Genomic DNA, 20,378 nt, shown 5'->3' with positions numbered 1-20,378 from the left:
GTCAAACCCTCTTTGGGTCCTGGGAGAGGAATCGTTGGGGGATTAGTTGGAGGAGCTCTGTGCTAACGCCGATGACTCTCCTTCACGTGCCTGGTGCCTTGGCGGTGTCAGGCTACCCAAAGGCGGGAACTGGGGAGGCTGCAGCACCCTTGGCTCTCGCCTGCTCCTGAGCTGGGTAAATCCATCTACTGGATCGCAGCCGTGGGCTGGTGGTTCGGTCTCTGTCAGTAACAAAGTGCAGTCTCACAGAACATGATTTGCCTCTGGCAGGCTTTTAAAATATGTGTTTGCTTTTGATTATGTTTTTCTTTTTTATTTTTTTAAATTAATTTTCCAAGGATCAATGTGGTAATGCATATAAAAATTACAATACGTAAAACAAAGTATAAAAGCATACAAGGAATTCCAAACACATAACATACTGTGCCTTGGAGCTTATGAGATCCATACAACATTTTGCTGTATGATGGGAACGCTCTGACCCCAGGACCCGGGAGAAAGGCTTGTTAGGAAAGCAGGGCTAAGCCATGTGCCTTATGAGCCATAGGATGCCCAGAAGGAAAACCCTAGTGAATAGAAAAGCTGTGTTGTTGCAGCAAGACTCAGATTTGCCTGTGGGAGCTGGGGAGTCTTTCTGTGGCTTTCTATCAACTTCTGGAGAAGGATGTATCATTTTGCCCCCGCAAATAGTGTTTTCCTAGTAATTAACACTTCGTGTATTTCCAGGGAAAAATCTCTGGCTTTTCATTGGATCAAGATGACTTTTTTTGTTCTCACATCCTGCATCCTAGCAGCTTCCGCGTACAGGAGAAATAACGTGCTTAAGGAAGAGTCTTGTCTTGGCCATGGTCAGCGCCCATGTGCACTGATGGTTCCCACCAGAAGACAGTAAGGTTTCCCAGTTAGCGCTGGGAAAGCCAAGGTTATAATGGGCTCGAGCAAATTCCTCCAGTCTGGCAGGCGCAGCGGTGTTCAATAGGATGCAAAAGCTATTTGCGACACCCTAATGATATGTAATTGTTTGTATGCGGTCAGCTAAAAATTATCCTGATAGGTTCCACATTGCAGGCGCTTCGGAGAGGAACTGCAGTGATCCCAGGGGTAAATCTGAAGAGGCTCATGCTGTTCAATGTAACAACTTGTGGGGTTTTTTTTGTATGAAAAAAATCATTATCTCCTTTCTAAAGTCCCACGCTCCATGCATAAAAGGATTTTATTTTTATGCATATGTGGAAAGAATTTAGGCAAACCTAGTTAGCTTGAGGTAACTATAAATGAAAATATTTTAAAAAGCCTCTTTTTTTCGCCCTGTATTCTTGGTGATCTGAACAAAACTGTTACTCAGATACTGAATTTCCCATATAACTGAAGTCAATGTACACCCACATGGTGCAGAAGTCAAACACCTAAAGGTTAGAAGAGAGCTCAGCTGCTGTTATTCGGTGGAAGAAGCGTGATGGTTCCAAAATGTATTTAACCTGTCCTGTAATTCTAAGCACAAAGCTGCTCCTATTGCAGCTGTGTGCTTGCAATGCTTGGCTTAGTTTATGGCATCGCTGAGTAGCGCTTTTGCACCTTGAAGCGAAATCGTATTTCCACTTGAAAATACTTTTGCATGTGCAAATGTGTGTAGTGTATATGCTGCTGGGAGCATTTAGGAGCCTTGTTTAGAGAACTGTTTTGAGGTAGGAACATGGATTTTCAGTTTGAGACTATCTCAGCTGGGGTTATATCGGCAGTCTCGGCAAGGCTGGTCTCGGTGCCCTTGGACGTGGTTTCTTGCTGGGTGCAACCTCCCCTTTTCTATTTGCAAGAATTTTTAATTTAAAAGTTTTTAGCTGCTAGCTTTGTTTTGTTTTTTTTGTTTTTGTTTTCCTGTGAAACAGATTTGATTTGTTTTTCTTTTTGCCCTGAGATTCAGACTTTAGCAGTAACTTTTTGTATTGAAAGCCATGATTAGAATGTGATTCCTTATTTTCTTCCTGGATTTTTTTTTTTTTTTTTTAGCTTACAGCTTATATAACTGACATGACAAATCTTTCCTGCCTTGACCGTATGTGATATGGTGGTTGAATGTTTCTTTCCCTCACTTAATTAAATGCAATTGCTTACTTTCAGTTCAGGTCTGTTTAATTTGCTACAATAGCTGATTTTGGCCTCATGCTTAATGGAACTGGTCAAAACTTTTCAAAACTGCCCACACAATGTAAATTCCATCTGGAAAATTGTTTTTGTTCTTATTTGGAATGAAAGCAAGTATCTACAAACATTTCTGCAAACTGGAAATCCAAAATATGTTGTGGTTGCAGTTTTCTGTGCAAAAATATTGATTTTGTAACTTATACACAGACACTTAAACCTTTCAAGCTCCTACCCTTGATTTGTTTTATGATACGGTTGTGTTTGCAATGTGGCATCCCAACAAGAGCCATCCGATGATATCCCAGTAATAGTCACGGACATTAGGACCACTGTCATGTAGTAAGGACCTTGGATCAGCTTGTCCGCTGGTGCAGATCTGCCCATTTGGAAGAAGAGACACGAGGGTAAGAAAAGAGGTAAAAAGGGCAGGACACTTCAAGGCATTTCATCCAGGAACAATCAAAAATGCTCTGGTGCGTCCTGAAAGTGTCTTTGGATATGACAGCAGGACTTGCATATCATGAGCAAATGTCTAAATAATGCAGGAAACACCCAAATGTGGAAACAGGAATCAAAATCCCCCAGATCAGGCAAGCAATGTTGGGATTTTTAAAATGAAATTTCCAGATTTTCCGGCATAGATTCCTGGAAGGAGAACGTGCGTTAAGTTCTCTCTTGGGGGAAAGTGTTTGCAAGCAGCACAGCTTTTATAAGAATATTGTTTATAATAAAATATTTCTGATCAAAAGCAATGTCAATGAAAGACTTCTGAACCGTTTAAAAAGTTTCAGAGATATTTTCCTTTTCTCTCGATTTCTGCTGACTCCAGTCACTAGTGCTGTCAACATTATTTAGAAATGCCATTCTTCAGTGCTCCAGGCTGTTTCCTGATGAAAATAACAGCAGAAAAAACACCACACTGACATCCCGAAGGCTGCCCAGGACTGCTGTGGCCAAGGTGACATTTGCAGACTCGTGGGATTTAGGTGGCTACATTCCCTCGTTAGCAGCTATTTTTTTTAATCGGCTTATGGCACTCTTTCATGGCAAAACATAAGACTTTGAGCAGGGCTGATCTACCCAGCGGAGCTCTGGGCTAATAGGGATATTTTGCTTCTTCTACCCAAGTAACTCCCGTAGATATCTGGACCTAACTGTGTTGTGCTGTCCCAGATGTGCCAGAAAAGGAGATCTCAAACTCCCCTTTCTCGAGCTGTGCTGAGCTTGCGCTGGCCAGATATGTCCTGTGAAGGGGGTGACTCACGTCCTTGCTCTATGCCAGCCAGTGGCGGAGGTGAAGTAGCCAACGATGACCTGAACATGAGTCACTGGAAGACAGCGGCAGTTGCCTGCAACTTTCCGTTTCTTGGCCCTTCTATTTTTGGGTCCAGCAATTACGAGGTGAGCTGTGAATCACTGGTGTCTCGATTTACTCCAGGAAGAAACCAAGCAAATTGTGTTAACGTGCTTGGCAAGAAGGACTCTTGTTCTCTAGCGTTTTACAGGTCTTGGCCTTTCTTCTTGCTCCCCAGAGCTCTGTGTTTGCAGTTCTTCGTGTGGAACCATAGCACAGGAACTGAGCGAGGGCCAGGCGGCCTCGGGTTGTTGCTCCTTCCATGCCTGTGTCTCGTCGGGGACAGGAACTGATGCTTCAAAGGCCTGGAGGGAAATCCCAAGAGGTTCCAAAGGCTTTTATTTATTTGTTTGTCCTTGAGAAGAGTGTGGTCCATGTGGCAGAGTTTAGATCAGAAAATAGCATTGAATGGGTAACTCAGAGGAGGTCAAAGAGCCATATCAATGTTGAGGATGTTGAGTATGTTGACATTTATGGGAGCTTGTCTTGCAACATTTCTGCTATTCAAGGCCATGATTTTGCCCTGAGGCTTATTCCCTACTGTTTGCTCTGTTACATGATCCACAGCAGCACATCTACATCAAAACCCTCCAGCAGAGCTAGTGGGGGTGTCACTGGCCCTTTTGGGGGGCCTTTATGATGAGTCAAGAGAGACGCAGGGAGGAGTTTTGTGCTTCCTTGCATGCAGTGGACCCTGTCATGACCGCAAACTTGATCTTCTGCACAAACCACATACCACCCCTCTGTTTTACTGCCTCTTCTTGTCCTACTTAAGCAAGGTGACTCAATAGATTCACCTGCTGTCCCTTGTTTCAATGCTTCAGAACTCCTGAGCACATTTGCTTCTCTGGCCCATCCTGCCTCTGCAAGTCCCTTCCAATCTCAGCTTTAAAATTCAATGTGCCTGTTTAAAACTCATCTCCAAACATTTCCTCTCACATACAAGAAAACTGAGTATATGTATATATATATTGTATCCAGGAATTCCCAGACTGGAAAGAAATCCGTCAAGGATTGTCAGGCTGCTTGAGGAGAGGAGACGGAGGAACTGTAAACTGTAGGAATTTGAAAACCCTACTTTAATTTAACAGGAATGTCCTTTTATTCCCCAACGGGTGGGCCCAGATCCAAAGGCATTCAGGTGCAGTAACCATGACCAGATGGGCTGTGAAAAGCAACACAAACAGGTGGCCAGGACAACAACTGTAGATTTTAATTTCCTTGTCAGCTTCTCTGTGGCTTATGTGGCCCCTCAAGAGCATGAGGATAAGGGGGACTGTCATATTTCTATACGACAAACTCAATGACTGTCAAGAGGTCACTCTATAACTGTGTATTGTGGGTGAAGCCATTAGAGTCTCACTGGTGAGACTATCATCTGCTCTAATATGTATTTTAGTTACCATGAATATGGTATCAAAAATAATATACTAGCATGTCCATTTTATAGATATAAATAATATAGATAGATAGATTTGAATGCTTATTGATCTACATATTGGGTCAGACCCTCCGGTGTAACTGCTGGGGATTCTGTTGGCCATAGGATCTTTGAAGGCATTAAAAGAGCATTGAAAGTCTTGCTGGGTTTGGTAAGACTCGGCACTGATATTTGCTTAAGTGAATGGCTATGGCTTAGGCAGCTGGAAATCCCCTTTCTCTGTGCCTTGGCCGAGCAGGCTGGTGTAGGTGTGTGACCGCCTGCGGATAGTCCTCATGTTGGGGCTTGCTTTGCTCATGCCCATTCCTGTTACTGCGGAAAGCTCAGGAGGCTCCTGAGCTTCTGGGAGGGACAATGTTCCATCCAGGCTGACTCGCAGATGCATGGGCATCTCTTTCCATTCCCAACTTCTTCCATGCAAGGGGTCTTCTTTCTCATAGTTTTAAAGTGTTCGTTTATGTTTAGTCTATTCATGCAGAAAATGCCCTGAAGGGACAGACGATGGAAGCATTTTTTATTTTCCATTTCAGTGGTGTGTTGGAAATTTTTCCACTCCTGCCCATGTGTAAAGATGGGTCATTTTTCCTAAAATCTGGGGAATGGAGCACATAAAAAGGGGTGAATTCAAGCCAACGACATACCAGTCCTGCAATCTGAACAAGCTGTATATGTAAGGCATGTATGGCATTGCAATGACTCTTACAGGTTGGTGCCTTGCTCTCTGCTTTCTTTGGACATGGTTTCACACTCAGTGTTTGTTGTGCTACTCATATAGACGATGAAACCCTGGAGCCATCGCTCACTGCTTGCCAGCACCTGCTGATGCCCATGCATTAACAGCTCCACCCCTGCTGCTAGATTGAAATGTGCAGCAGCAACAAAAAAGGAGAGGGGCTGCTGAGTGGGTATTTGCCATGGCCGGGAATGCCTTTTCACAGTTATCTCGGCACTGATGTTACTACAGTAACTTTAGGCAGTAAAGACAGCTACGAGCCTATGGATATCCTGATTTAGTGACAGACTAAATACAAGTAACGCACAAAACAAGATGTTTTTATGGGATGCACACCTTGTTGTTCACCACAGAGAACAGCATTACCTTGGCTATAATCAAGCCTAGTTGTAATAGCTTTCTTTGCACTATTGACAGGCAAGAGTACCTTGATGCAGTCAGAAAGAGATGGTGCTGGAGTTGTGGTCACCGCTGAAAGCGGTACCGTGTTTCTGCAAGTCCTTGGAAATGTAAAGGCCAAAGAAAAGGACTTTGTGACTTTTTTTTTTTTTTTTTTTTTGGTAGTCAGGAAAAATAGTGTTGTAGGAAATAGGAGATATGTTTTGGAGTTTTTCATTTGTTTCTTTAGAGATAAAGAGACTGAGGCATGAGACAGCTTGAGAGAGTTGCCCGAAGTCTTGTGCACTTCAACTAGGAAGGGAATGCTTGGGTCAACACACTTCCTATCTTCTTGTTCCTAACCTGATGCCATTAAAGGGCAAACCAGTCCATACTTCCTGATGAAGACTAGAGAAAGCGGACAGCAGCGTAGTGAAGAACACAGCGGATCTCTGGCTGAAGGGTGGGATGGGTAGGTTTGGTCTGCAGGCATGTGCAGTGGGTGTGATTCTTCGTTTATGTCAAGCCTCCCTTGAAATAGTGCTGTGAACCTGAACTGAAGACACAGCATGCAAAGCCAGTGCACTTGCTGCATGCATAAAAGATGTGTACATGTGGAATGCGGACAAGGAAACAGGAAAAATCTCTTCTCCCAAAGTGGCCCATTCATGTTGGTGTTCAGACTATTTTTTTTCTGCAAGTCCATTTGACCATGAACTTTGCAGAACAGAGGATGGGAGGAGGGGAAGGAATGTCTGATCAAGAAAAGCTGTTGTACTTATACCCCTATCCACTAATAGAAAGAAAGATGAATTTAAAGTCTTGCTCTGGGATTTTGGTGTTGTATCTCATCCATAGGACAAAGTACTACAGAGATGAGCAGGACTGAAAGATACGTGCTAGTGGTGGTCAAGGTGTGGCGATGACATTGTGCAAGCCCTCTCCTATACTCAGTGAGCTCCGTCCTAAAACCACTGAAGTCATTCACTCTCTTTCCACAGGCTTTTTGCTTTTTCAGTCTTTCACCTCTCCACTTGTCTTTTCTAGATGATCAGCTGAACTCTGAAGAGAAGAAGAAGAGAAAGCAGAGAAGGAACAGGACTACCTTCAACAGCAGCCAGCTCCAGGCATTAGAGAGAGTTTTTGAGCGGACACATTACCCCGATGCCTTTGTACGGGAAGACCTTGCACGCAGAGTCAACCTAACTGAAGCAAGGGTCCAGGTAATTCCCCATAGCTTATGCCCACGTACACCTTGCCTTGGTGTTGTCATCAGGCCATTCTAGTATGGCAAGAGAGATCATCACGGACTGCCTGGCACATTTGGGTGACCAAGCTTCTGGGCCACTCATACTGAAGTCCTGAGCATACTATGCCTTGAAAAGGAGGGCTGCCTCGCCTGGCCTGGCCTGCAACCATACGTCACATCTGCTCTTTCGGACATGTTCATGGTCCTCTGGAGGCCAAGATGTTGTCTGTGGCGTGAGTGTCCTGTGCTCAGATTGTGTACACTATTTTGAGTTTCACTGCTCTTGGCTTGCAAGTGTGCAGACTGGGGAACATGCTGAGTTGTACAGCACTCACAGACCTTGCTACCTATCGTGAACTCTAACTTAGCCCTTCAGGGACCTCACTGAGCTTGTTTCCTGTGCCAGGGCTTTGACAGGGCAGAGAGACGTGTTGTCTTGTCATGATACTTTTTGATGACGGACATGTCACAGCAACCTGCTTCTGCAAAGTCCCTTCTTGCCGCGTGGGGCTGAAGGGATATGGTGAAGAGGCAAGTGTCATGGCAGAGCTGTTGTGATGGCTGGTGTGTCTGTGTGCTCCCCGTTGCAGGTGTGGTTCCAGAACCGGAGAGCAAAGTTTCGCCGGAATGAGCGGGCCATGCTGGCCAGCAAGAACGCCTCTCTGCTCAAATCCTACTCAGGGGACGTGACTGCTGTGGAGCAGCCCATAGTACCTCGTCCAGCTCCAAGACCCACCGACTATCTCTCCTGGGGTACTGCCTCTCCTTACAGGTGAGTGAGTGAGCCCTCTTGGACTGGCCAGCTTCTCCAGGCCTTGGCTGGCTGCTGCTGACCTGGCAGTTCCCTCTGCGGGACTGCATCCGATAATCTAGATTACTTGTAGTTATCTAAAAGTGGGAGCTTGGTGCTGAAGTGGGAGCTTGGTGCTGGGAGCTTGAGCCTGAAGTGGGAGCTTGGTGCTATTTGCTATGTGCAGTGGTTTGCCCACAGTGAGGAGCAGGTGTGCCTGAGTGGCAGACTGGGGTCAACATTCATCCTCAGTGGCCACCATTGCTTGAACGGTGGTGGTAAAAGGAGGGCTTGATAACCCTCAGTCTGCTCAAAGGAGCTGGGATATTCCTAAAGTTCAGAAGCCTCCCTGCCCTTCTCTGCCCCATCTACAACCCGGCAGGCACTGGGTGTGGATGCAGATCCACAGGATGTGCTGGTTTGTGAGGAGCCAGCTGACATGTGGGCAGTTACAAGTGAAGTTGGTGGGTAATTTTTAGCACAGTGGCTTCAGTTTTGGTCAGCACCTCAAAGACTCTGGCTGGGTTTCTTCCTGTTCAGCTGTCTCGGTCATAACCAACTTCCCCCTGTCTATTGGGAGCTGCGTCAGGCCAAGGGCCTCTCTCGCTCAGTCATTTTGGAGACCTTCTCTCACTTCAAACTTCATCTGCCCAGTGAGGTCTGCAAAGATGTGGCCTCCCTCATAGTTGGTTGCTTTAGTCCTATGGGATCATTCTCTTCCACATGTAACTTCAGAAGAAAGAAACTCTTAAAGTGTTAAGTACATCCACCATACTGCAAAGGATGCTTTTGCTGGCCACCATCTTGGTCTTGGAGATGGCCCTTGTCCTTTGGATTTTATCTGAGAATTGTTTTCTAGCAAAGCCCCGCTTTTAGGGCTAAGGCTTTCTCCCTGTGAAGTGCTCCTTGGTGGTGCGTCTAGGCAGGAGTTGGGGTGGTAAAGAGTTCAGGGGAGACAAGTGCAGCTACGAACTCCTTCCCTACCCTGCTAAGACTGCTCTGGTCACAGTACCAGATCGCTACTGAACGCTTGTGGCTTATTTCTACCTCTCACACTTTTAAAAATAGATCATCCCTCCCAAGATGTTGTTTACACGAGGGGCTTCATAATGGCTTCTAGGAGAAGACCCTACAAAGGTAACTTCCAGGGACAAACTGGGAAGGGCTCTCTGGGGCTGCTCTGTGCAATAAGAAGCCCAAGGTGGCTGGGACATGCAAAGGAGGAGAGAAAGAGAGAAGAGAAAGGCTTAGGGATGAATTTTTCCCCTTCAGGTGGAGGCCCCAAGGCCCAGCACACATGCACAAGTACACTTTAGTGGAAATAGGTTTTAGCAAAGAGATTTGCAGTGTAAAGCCATGGGCACAACTTAAAGCCATTACCACTGGCTGAAGTGCCAATGTGGACTGTCTTCTTCCTACCACCCCTGAAGTGGGGCAGAGAGGTATTAACAGAGGAGCAGAGCAGCGGGTTTCAGCAATGTGGGATGGTTAGGACCCTTGAGCAGGTTATACCTCTCCAGGCTTCAGCCCAAGCTTCAGGAATGATGACCTAGTCTTGTATTACTGCCCTAGCCCAAGAGGTCAAAAACACAGTAAATTGAGGCAGATGATTGAGTGACTTGATTGTGGCTGCAGATAATCTCAGTAGCAAGGTCAGAAATAAAACTAATGTCTTTACTTCTAACCCCTCAGGCATCTACCAATCAAACTCATGTTAACGGACGCTGAGCCCAGGTTCTCACTGACTCATTTAGGCTTTGAAATGGGTAGGGTGGTTGAACTGTTGGTGATAAATAAATCTGCAGACTGTTTGCCGAGCGCCTGCTCCCTCCCCGTCTCCTCAGGCTCGCCTCACAACTGCCCCATTGCCCGTTGGTCCATGATAGGGCTGAGAGCACGTGTGATATCTGCGTGGCCATTGCTGTTATTGTTAGATCGGGGTGGGGAGAAAGTTTTCAATCAGTGTGTTTATTTTGCAAATACAATCAGCCGCAGGTCAGCCAAAGCTATTTGCGGATCTATGCCACATAGATAGCCAAGTAGATACTATTATTTTTTTGAAGTTGAAATGTTTTGGTTAGACATTTTTTAGTAAAGGTTCCTAAGAAAACAAAGTTCGCAGTTGTGCTGTCAGTCTGCACTTCCCACTCTTAACAACCTCTGACTCCAGAGGCCATTGAAAATCATATTTTTAAGAAGGATTTTAGGTCTCAAAAACATTATGTTCCTCTGTGTTTCTTGAAAGCAAGCAGCTGAGGAGGAGAGCCTCTTTTTTGTGTGTCTGAACTGAGTGGAGAGGGCTGCAGGGTGATCTCGAACCATGTTGGACACCAGAGAGTTGTCCAATGCTGTAACAATGATTTGGAGACAGCCTGCATGGGTGCTGCTCCTTGTGGAATAACTTGCCAAAACACAGGGTTTCTGTAGAGTTTTGGTCTACTAGAGTTTTCATTGTCCAACAGTCATTTTCCCCACAACTTTTCTGGGATAAGAGCAGCAGGCTCCCTGGAATTTTATATCAGACTTGGGTAGTGATAATGAATGGGTTTGGGGAGAAAAATAAAATAAAATAAAATAAAATAAAATAAAATAAAATAAAATAAAATAAAATAAAATAAAATAAAATAAAATAAAATAAAATTTTATGGGAAGACCTGAGCCTCAGCAGGGGAGATATTGGAGTAACCTTAAATAGAGACAACACTTAATTAACATCAGCATGGGGACAAGGTACACCTATGGCCCAAAGTTCCTATTTTATCTAGACTGGAGCATTTATGTCTGTACTCTATGCTATTCCAATACCCGTCCAGGACTCTTGTCTCTAAACGTCCTGACTGTCTGCTCTCCTGGTGCAAGTGCGCAAGCCAGCATGTTCACTAACATAGGGTTGTATTTCCACCGGTGCCCATGGAGATGTGACACTTTCTGCCTCAGGGAAGTCTTATCTCTGTTATAAAATGAGACATAAGCATTCAGTGGCCTAGGACAGGGACTAGTAATATCACTGGTCTCCTGAAAGACTAGGATCTCCTAAAAGACTCAAGATTCAGGCAGTGCCAAATCGCGTTTGAAATTCTGGCAGGGCAGCTCAGCCCCATGAAGTCAGTGCTATCATGAGCGTTTTGGAAGGAGCAAACACACCCTCCGCCTGGAGCTTTGCGTGCAGCAAACGCCCACATCCCTCCAGGAAGACTGGCTGTTGCAAAGACTCTTCCAGTCATAGAGGTCAGCACTGGAGTTAAAAAGGCAAACAGACTATCTCATTTCTTGTGCAGTGGGTGGAGGAGCGCTCTCTAGAGCCTTTCCCAGACATGAGCCACCCACAAAGGCAGTTTGCGAAGATTTGCACCACACCTGAGCTGTCATCCAGGACCTTTGTGGTTTCCTCCAGAACATACTGGGTGATGTCTCTAGTTTGCTTAGTGTTTCTCGAGAATTTTTGATCTGTGAACACACATATGAGGAAGGCAACAGAGCAGAGATTTTGCTTTTTTGGTGGGCAAGGGGGTACTTGTCACCAAAGTCTGGGACACCTGTGTTAACCAAGTGTTCTGGCTGGCTGAAAAGGAGATTTGCAAGTTTTTGTTAGAATAAGAAAGGATTCTGACATCTCTGCCCGTCATCCACTGCCAAAAGTAATGTTTTTCACAAATAAAGACAAAATGTTTTTTGTCGTGTGTGATTTTTTTTCCTCAGCCTTTAAGGCATGTTCTACATGATCAGCTGAGGTTTTGAGGGAAGAATGTGGGACTTTTCATTCCAAAATGCTGAAACAACGGAGCCTCACAATTGTTAAAATGTTTTTTTCCCAGAATGATTCTTTGAAGTAACATGTGTTTCAGAAAAGACATGATTTCACAAACAATAAAAATAATAGCTGGCCTCATCAAAAAGACATTTCTTGCAATGGAAATACTTTTAAGGACAATGCTGTAATTGGCAGACTGGGCACTGTGACCTCATTGAAACCCTTTAGATCAAAAATGGGAAATGGAAATTTTCCTGTTGTTTTAAACCACCTTAGGAATGGGTAATGCCCAAGTAAGTGAGTTGAAGCAGAGAGATTTATTGGGATGTGACCTCTGACATGATGTTTCTCTCTCTCTTTGTCCTGCAGTGCCATGGCCACCTACTCTGCCACGTGTACCAACGCCAGCCCCGCACAGGGCATGAACATGGCCAACAGTATTGCCAACCTGAGACTGAAGGCAAAGGAATATAGTTTACAGAGGAATCAAGTGCCCACAGTCAATTAATGACTGGAGGCAGCTGCCTTGCAGAAGGAGAAAACACAACAGCACCCGTCCTGCTTCGCAATTTGTTTGAGCTGAATCAAAAAGAAAAAGAAAAAAAGAAAAAAAAAAAAAAGAAAAAAAAAAGGCCAACCCTCAACCCAGAAATGAACACTGGGACCAAAGTAGGAGCAAACAAAACCGCTCACAAGTGACAAGGTTCCTCCTTCCTTTTGGGATAATGCCACCATTTGTTTTATTTTCTTCTAAATGTCAGGTTTTATTGCTTCTGCTCAATATACTACGAGCTTCTTCAGTTAAAGACAGTCTCACCCTTGTTGCTTTCCGTTTTTATATGGGACTGCAAAAAGAAACGGCTGCTGACTTCAGCCTGCAATCACCTTCATACATCATGCTGAGATGCAAAGCTTGCTCCTTCCTCCCCCTACCCCAGCTCACCTTCGAAGAAGAAATTCTTCTGTCACCGCTCCTGATGTATCCACATGACCCTTGAGTGCTTGTGCCATGGAGGCAGAGGTGTTTACTCTTGGACTGCAACAAACCTATCAAGGCAACATGAAGGGATCCTCCTTCTCAGGTTGCCTGGACCAGTCTGATACATGAGGAAGACCTCCAAGGCCTTCGCAGCGCTTCACTGCTTTCTTGAGTAGTCCCAGCCTTGCCATCGTAAAAAGCCAAAGAAAAGAGAAAAGCCAACATGCGTGTGTGAGTGTGCGTGGGGGATGTAGTGGGGGGGTTGCTCTGTAGTGCCAAGAATAGGACTGTTAGGACACTCCTTTCTATGCCTTACAGTTTGTGCCACAGGGAAAGGTGTTGTCCAGATGCATTTGTTTTATATATACTGTATATATTTATATATATAAGATATACATGCAAGCTTGGTTGGTGTTTTTTATTAAACAAAATAAAATCAATTGAAAATGTTTGGGATGTTTGTGCTGCATCCAGGTTTCTGGAGCTGTGCATTGAAATGCCACCTGCTGTTATCAGCCCTGCTCTTGGTTGCCTTGGACAGTACTTGAAATGGCCAGTTCTTGTCTTCCCATGGGAAAACTTGGAAGTAGAGGAGGAGGGAGCCATGTTTCTTTGCAGATTTTCCCTGTGGGCATTTGCATCTTCATGGAATAAGGGAAGAGTCTCACCTGCCAGCCAGATAGATAGATCCATATGCCTCTTGCGAGTACACAAGGAGGTCCCCATGGAAAGTCTCTCCTATCCCCTGTGAGGAGGGGTATTTTCTCTGTATGTAACACATCCTGCACAAACACTGCCTCTCCTGCCCGTCTCCCATTACACCGTCTAGAGAGACTGGTCTTGTTGCCTTAACTTCCCTCCTTTGATCTCCCTCATTGCTTTCCACTGAAGAACTGGACCCCGTGAATCTAGTTTCCTTCTCTCTTATGAAGACTAGGGAAGAAGCAACCCAAAAGGGTTTCCATGCCAGAGGATGCACTGACGGTCTGGAGGATGAGGATTTCATGATGCTGGTGGTGCCTGCCTCTCTGGATCTCTTGCTTGTGCAAGAGATCTCCCCTAGACTAGTCCCCATGAAGATGGTGTTCCAGTTGCCTCACTGCTACTCAATGGTCCAGACTGGGTGATAGGGATTGAAGCTCAGTCATTAGGATTGTTTCCACAGAGTCTGATGGGTCTCTGTCTTGGTGTTTGTCACAGCCACGTTTGACATATGTAGGAGTCTGTGGGCTTTGGTAGTCTAAAATAGCATGTTGCAGGAAATGAGAAATAAATCTCTTTAAACTGAAGGCGAATTAAACTTGCAAAAATATGACTGGAAATCCAGCCAAAGAATTTGTGCTAACACTTGAAAAAGAAAAGCCCCAAATCTCAAACTGGTGTAAGTTGTGCTAGTGCTAGCAATTGCACATGGTGCTGATGGATTCTTTTGTTTCTGTGCCCTGGATGTTTTTGAAGGATTGTGATCAGGACAAAAAGCTGAAAATTGCAAATTATGTTTGCAAACAAAACAAATAAACAGAAAAAAAATATGTGGTTGAACAGGAGTTGCATTTTGAGAAATCTGTGATATTCTATTTTGACAGCTTTCACCCCCTTCCCGCCCCACATTTTTTTTTTGCCTTTTCTTCTGCAGTACAAAGGCATTAGCATTTCTAAACAAAAATGTTGTTTCTGTCTTGATTAGTGTGTCTCCAGCTCTGGAGGTAAGTGATGACATTGGAAATCTCAGTTTTCACTTAGAAATTCATCCTTGGTTTGTGTGCCTACAGCAACAGAAGAACATTGGAGAACATGCAGGATCAGAAAGAAAAAGAATTGGGTTCAATGTAAAGTTTAATCAACTCCATGATTTCTGATGTTGCATGAATGTCCATCTCCAAAGTTTCAGTTGACTCTTTTGGCCTTTTGGTGGCTTGTGGCATTTCCCTAGTCTATGCTCACCTTATCCATGTGCAGAAAAATCACCCTGAGCAGCCTTTTTGAATGTAAGGACCCCCTTTTATAAGCAAGCAAGGAGACTGTTCAGAGAGCATGAAATTAGTTGGTACCCCGTTATCCATCTGTGGATGGGCATATCCATATCTAGCCCCATACTGTGAGGTTTACATGAAGGGGCTGACATAAATGTCAGCGCAAAACACTTGCTCGCCTGCCTCAGTTTATGAGTGTGAGGAACTGCACTGACCTGCATGGAGCAGCTCCTACGGGAGGGCTGTGTAAGCTTTTGCACTTCCAGTTTTAGTCAGGTCTTGCAAGGTCCCTGGCTTGGGCTGCCTGATTTTGGGGGTGCCATCCTGCTAGCTGATTGGGTTTCCATCAGTCCAGACAAGACCTTTTCATCATGTTCGAGGTGGCTCACCCAATGACACCCAGATGTAAACAAGAGCGTTCAAGTCAATATGTCCTCATTCACATGTATTTGCTGAATGGAGTCCAGATCAATCAATGGACGGGTTTTGTTTGTTTCTGAATTGCTGATGACCTCAACCAACAGGCAATGTCTAGTTGTCTATCAAGCCAAAGCAAAATATTATGATCATGTATGTTTAAGCTGTATTTTATTGAACTGTGTAAATATACGTGGGATTTAAGGGCCTTATACTGAAAGCATGGAGTTCTCTGGGGTTTTAATAGTCTTTTGATCGCAGCTCCTAGGAAGCTGCCTGTTAACCCTAGTTATCACAAGGTTTGGGTACTGTTTAGGGGAGAAAATGGCCTTGAGGCATATTTCTCTTGCCTGCTCTATACAAACACTGATTTGTCAGCTCCTCTTTCTTGATGCAGAAAGAAGATGGCTGAGTCACTCTAAGAGAGTTTTTTTGAGTGTGATGAAGATGGATGTTTGGTGAGGCTGGTGGAGCTTGGTGTGTGAAGCCACAGGAGGGATTCCCAGATGGAAATGTATCCTGTAAATTATCTTTTGCTTTGTGATGTAAAATGTACAGTGTTTGCACTAGAATAGAGATGATCATTTTCAATAAAAGAGGGAAAAGTCTCCCTAATCCTTTCTATAAGGTGCCACATCCATGTCATGTGTTGCTGTCCTGACATTGCCTCTACAACACTAGCTGGGGCTGGGATCCCAGGGCACTGGGTCACACATGGCATTGGGCTGCCACAGATGCACAGAGGGCTACTGGATGCAGGTTTAACAAGAGGGTAAAGCAGGAAGCATCCACAAAGATTTCTACTAAAAGAGGTGTTTTTCAGGAAGAGAAAAGTGACTCTGCTCATGGCTTTTCCCCTAGTTCCCTCCATTGCATGGGGCTGTCGAGACAGCATGGGGACAGGAGGCATGTAGGGGCTTTTCCTGCAGAGAAAAGAGGGACAAGTAGTGCTGGAGATCCTGACATGGGGAGAGGGGTGAACAGCAGATGAACACAAATTAGGAATAGGAAAGGGAGCCCCACTGCCTAGGTGGGGGCAAAAGGAATGAGCTTAGGAGGGAAGAGGCTCCACAGCAAAGCAAGGGAGACCATCAGAAGGAGCCAACTGCCTAACGATGACTAATTAGTGCAGCAGCCTATAAAGACACAAACGAGGGCAAGGTGGGAGGGTTTTCTTGGAGATACGAGCTAAGCTGGAGCAGGCTGGGCTGGAGATGGTGAGTTATGCTTCAGAAATTTAGTGTTTGCTGTGGTGGAAAAAGCCACCAGAAGTGCAACCTTCGCAACCCTGGCAGAGGTTTGGAGTGGGTGCTGAGGTTGGCCTGAAGCCCTGCCCTCCCTTTGTCCTGTGCTGCTGGGAAAGCTCAAGATGCTTAAAGCACAGGAGGGGAAGGAAAGCCACGTAGCCGTAGAGCTCTCCTGGTGTCAGAGAGCACCTGTGGAGCATGTCGGGTCCGTGTGCTGCCCGGGAGGCAGCTCAGCCCCTGTGTGGTTGAGTGAGCACAACTCTGGAGAGGAAGAGGAGAAATCAGGAGCATGGGGCCCTACTAGCCGGGTCCATGCACCTGTGGCACAGTGGCAGTGGAGGCAGCAAGTTTCTGCTTCCTTGGGGGTTTTTTCGTGTGTATTTTTTTTCCCTTTGCTTGCTGTCAGCATTTTTCACAAAAAGGGACTGTGTTATACTAAATAATACCCAATGCACTTCCTTATTTTGTGGTCTCTGTAGCTCTTTGCCTTTTAGGCAATGGCTTTCAAAGTAGCGGGGGTGACTTAAACCTTATTTTCCTGCAGTTGTCCATAGGGCAGAGAGAGATGCAGAGGGAGTTAGCAGCAGGCTCAAAGATGACAAATGGCAACCAGAATCTTATGCCTCATCCTTCTTCTTTAACTTCTATTTTTTTTAAAGATTAGAGTTAGTCTTTCCAGTGTCTTGGCCAAATCTTGCTCTCTGTCTAGCTCAAGTCCCTCAGCAGCTTTGCACAGACACTGTTTTCCTCTGCTTCCTGCCTTTGCTTCCAGAGTGATGCCAGATGTTGTCTCGCAGTTGCTGTTTTCCAGCCCAGAGGTGCTTTTGGCGTGGGGCTGGGTGGAGCCGGCCCTGAGAATGGGAGGTGCTAAAGTTAGGCACGCTATAAACGCAGGCTGGGGTGCTGCAAGCGCCACGCTCCTGCAACGCATCGCGGGCGGGCGGCCAACCCGGAGCCAGCGCGCGTGGAGGAGAGCAGCTTTCATCACTGGCCAGCCCTAATTAGTGGCAGAGATGACGAGCTCTCCTGGAGATGAGCATGGGAAGCCCAAGTTTCCCATGGCTTTGTCTTCCCTGGGATTGCAATAGGACTGGGAAGGTGGGTGCTCCCAGTAAAGCCCAGGGCAGAAATGGTCACAAGTGTGTCTCCTGGGACTGAAATCTCATTGCTCGAGGCCACCTGTGCCTCTCCGATGGAGTCAAGGTCACAGGGGCTGAGCATGTAGGCTGCAAACTGTACCCCCATTGAGCCTGCTTCCTCCAAAACCAAGACAAAATGGCCCAAAGAGAAGGTACCAATTTCCCTGACTTGCCATGCTGACATTATTGCCAGAGAAGCAGCTCTGTACCAGTACCCCAGTATACATGTATGCTATAGCCATGGTGAAGTGCAGACTGGAAAGCTGTGTGGTCACATAGGTGGATTCAACCACGTTTTGGAGCCATACAAGCAAATATAGATTTGTTGTCTACTAATCCCTCCTCCCCAACTGTTCCAATACTGAGCACACAGTTCACACCACTGATTCTGCTGCATGCGTTAAATATCACCTTTGTCAGCCGGTTGCAAGCCTGAGTCTCCATCAGCTGCCTGGGATTTATGATGACAACGTGTAAAGGTCATAACTTAGGATTTTGGGGCTGTAGTTACTTGGTATTGAGCTGTGGCAATGACCTGGGGCAGTCTGTAAGGGAGAGCATAGGTCTATGCCGCAGCAAAATGAGTTGCAGGGAGGAACCAAGGAGCCTCTGGCCCCTCTGTGGAGACATGGGGCTCCAGTGTCTCCCTGGGTGGGGTGGAGGAGAAAGATGCTCTGGGCCATGTTAGGACCTTATCTGCAAGGCAAGGATGCACTTCTTCTGGCTGGCAGAAGCCTGCCTGCTGCAGCCAAAGGCCATATCTAAAGCCTGTTGAAAAATGGAGTATAATTTCCTGTGATAGCTTCCAAAATTCACATTTTTGATTTTATCCCAAATCAGCCTGAGGAGTGGAAATCTCTTAAAATACTGGAATGAAGTTGCAAATATGCAAAGGCATGGCAGGAGCGCTGACGCAGGAGATTTTCCATCCTTATTGAAAGTGGGGGAAAAAACAAAATTCCAAAGAAACTCTTGCATTTTTACATGGGCCACAGACAGGCACTGTAGTTTGCTTGAGCAGGACGCTTGGTAGCCTAGTCTTAGAGGGGCATAGACTACTTTTCTAGCGTGTAGCCTTCAGATGAGGGTGTAAATTCCTGCTGACCCACATGCACCTTTCTGTTGGCTTCTTCCCTCCTCAGCTGACTTTTGCAAGTGGGCAACCAGATCTGTTACTGCTGCCTCGCCCAGGATGGCTTCCTCTGCAAATTGAGTGACTTTAATAATAAATAATAGTAATAATAAGCCGCCTTCAATTTTGCCTCCCTCTTCTCGGCGGCAAGTCACTGCCATGGCGGTGAGAGGAGGAAGTAGCTGTTGGCGGAGAGTGGGGTGACTTCTGCAGGGTTTATTGTTTTAATCATGGCCTCAGTGAAAGTGACAGCTCGGAGATGAAATATCTGCTGAAAGGGAAGCATAACTCTGGGTGACTCCACTTAGCTCCATGCTTATTAAGGAAGTATTTTTGTTGGACATGGAGGGATGTGATTTCAACTGTCTGCTTGCTTGAGTGCTGCTCTTGCCCATGCTCTTGCTGTTGGGTTTGTGATGTGGCCATGGGTGGCAGAGGGTTCCTCAGACCTACCTGGAGCCTCATGTAGGACCCACTCCAGCACCAAGGGATCTGATTTTGGGGGAGATTGATACGGGTTGTGCACTCATTAAGGTGTTGCTCTAAAGCTAGGGAAGAAGGATAGGTTTCGGAACAAGCATCAGTGTGTGGGATTGTGTTGCATGCCCGTGACAGTAGTTGCGGTATTGGTGTCTATGACATTGTAGGCAGAGGCACAGCAAGGAAATCAGCACTCCTCCCCCTCAGCACCTATGTGCCCAACCACCTCATTGCCCCAGCAATGACTTGGGGTGGTTGCACCCCAATTCTCCCAGCGCTGATGGAGTTAAGCAGCGCATATTGCTGCAAAATGTTTAAGCTGGCGCATCACTTTTCCAAGCACCGTGAATATGGGGGGGAATGGTTAAAAATAGTGTCTTCTCTGTTCCTGAAAAAATGTTCTCATGTGCTCGGCTGGCTGCAGCCACTGTTATGAAACAAAATATTTCCCATCAACAGTCATTAGTGTTTGAACCCAGGCTGCGGTGCTGTTTATTACAACAAGAGCCGTTACTGAGAATGGAACAGACTTAGAATGGAGAAGTCAGCAAAGTTGTTGATTTTCCTAATTTAAAAAAAAAAAAAAAAAAAAAGGCCCACTCATGGTGCCAGGCTGTTCACCTCCTTCCAGGGGAGCAAAGCCCTGTCTGGCCTTGGTCCCATGTGTTCTTGCCTTCTCCAAGCACAGCAAGAGGGTTGTGAGCACAGCCGCATCTGCCCAGCACCACGTATGTGTCCAAAGCTGTGTCCCAAGTCAACTGTTGTTGCTTTAAAGAGCGATAGTGTTGCTGCACATGTGCAACCTCAAGCTGGTTTTGTCGCAGGCTGATTGAAACCAATAGGGAGAAGCATGTGCTGCACGGTAGCAGGAAGGCATCCATGTCCAAACACATGTCTTGGAGAAGCATGTGTTGCATGTGCTGCCTGGGCTAGCGCACAGATCTGGAGGTTTTTCTCGAGGTGGATTCAGAGGTTTTTCTGATGTAGGTGTGAGAGTCAGAATCACAGGATTGAAACTCAGTTTGGGACAAGCCCTATGGTCAATGGGGACATCTCAGGGTACAAGGAAGCACTTTTGCCCCAAAACTTTCATGTCCTGCAAGGGAGGAGATAGGAGTTTGTGATAGCATGCTTGAAAAGACACTACGTTTCCACTGAGTTTTTCACTCACCT

General features: G+C 45.8%; 1 protein-coding gene and 1 long non-coding RNA gene across 2 annotated transcripts in view; both read left to right on the top strand.

Annotated features, from left to right (window-relative positions):
* Nucleotides 1–13,266, top strand: part of LOC148594724 (uncharacterized) — a 49,542-nt gene extending 36,276 nt beyond the window's left edge. Inside the window, exon 2 of the long non-coding RNA XR_015913340.1 lies at nt 12,445–13,266. This is a non-coding gene — a long non-coding RNA (uncharacterized LOC148594724). The remainder of the gene's footprint in view (nt 1–12,444) is intronic.
* PRRX1 (paired related homeobox 1) overlaps nt 1–13,266 on the top strand; it is a 31,446-nt gene extending 18,180 nt beyond the window's left edge. Inside the window, exons 2-4 of the mRNA XM_088524503.1 lie at nt 7,096–7,271; nt 7,888–8,069; nt 12,208–13,266. Of these exons, the coding sequence (XP_088380629.1) occupies nt 7,096–7,271; nt 7,888–8,069; nt 12,208–12,346 (497 nt within the window). The 3' untranslated portion in view covers nt 12,347–13,266. The remainder of the gene's footprint in view (nt 1–7,095; nt 7,272–7,887; nt 8,070–12,207) is intronic.
* Nucleotides 13,267–20,378: the final 7,112 nt, after the last annotated feature.

Source organism: Tinamus guttatus, unplaced genomic scaffold (genome assembly GCF_059628265.1).
Source record: "Tinamus guttatus ecotype Peru unplaced genomic scaffold, ASM5962826v1 Tinamus_guttatus_pri_ptg000211l, whole genome shotgun sequence".
In the NCBI taxonomy this organism is placed as follows: domain Eukaryota; kingdom Metazoa; phylum Chordata; class Aves; order Tinamiformes; family Tinamidae; genus Tinamus; species Tinamus guttatus.
The sequence above is the reverse complement of the archived record's forward strand: the minus strand, read 5'-3'. Positions and strand labels throughout refer to the sequence as shown.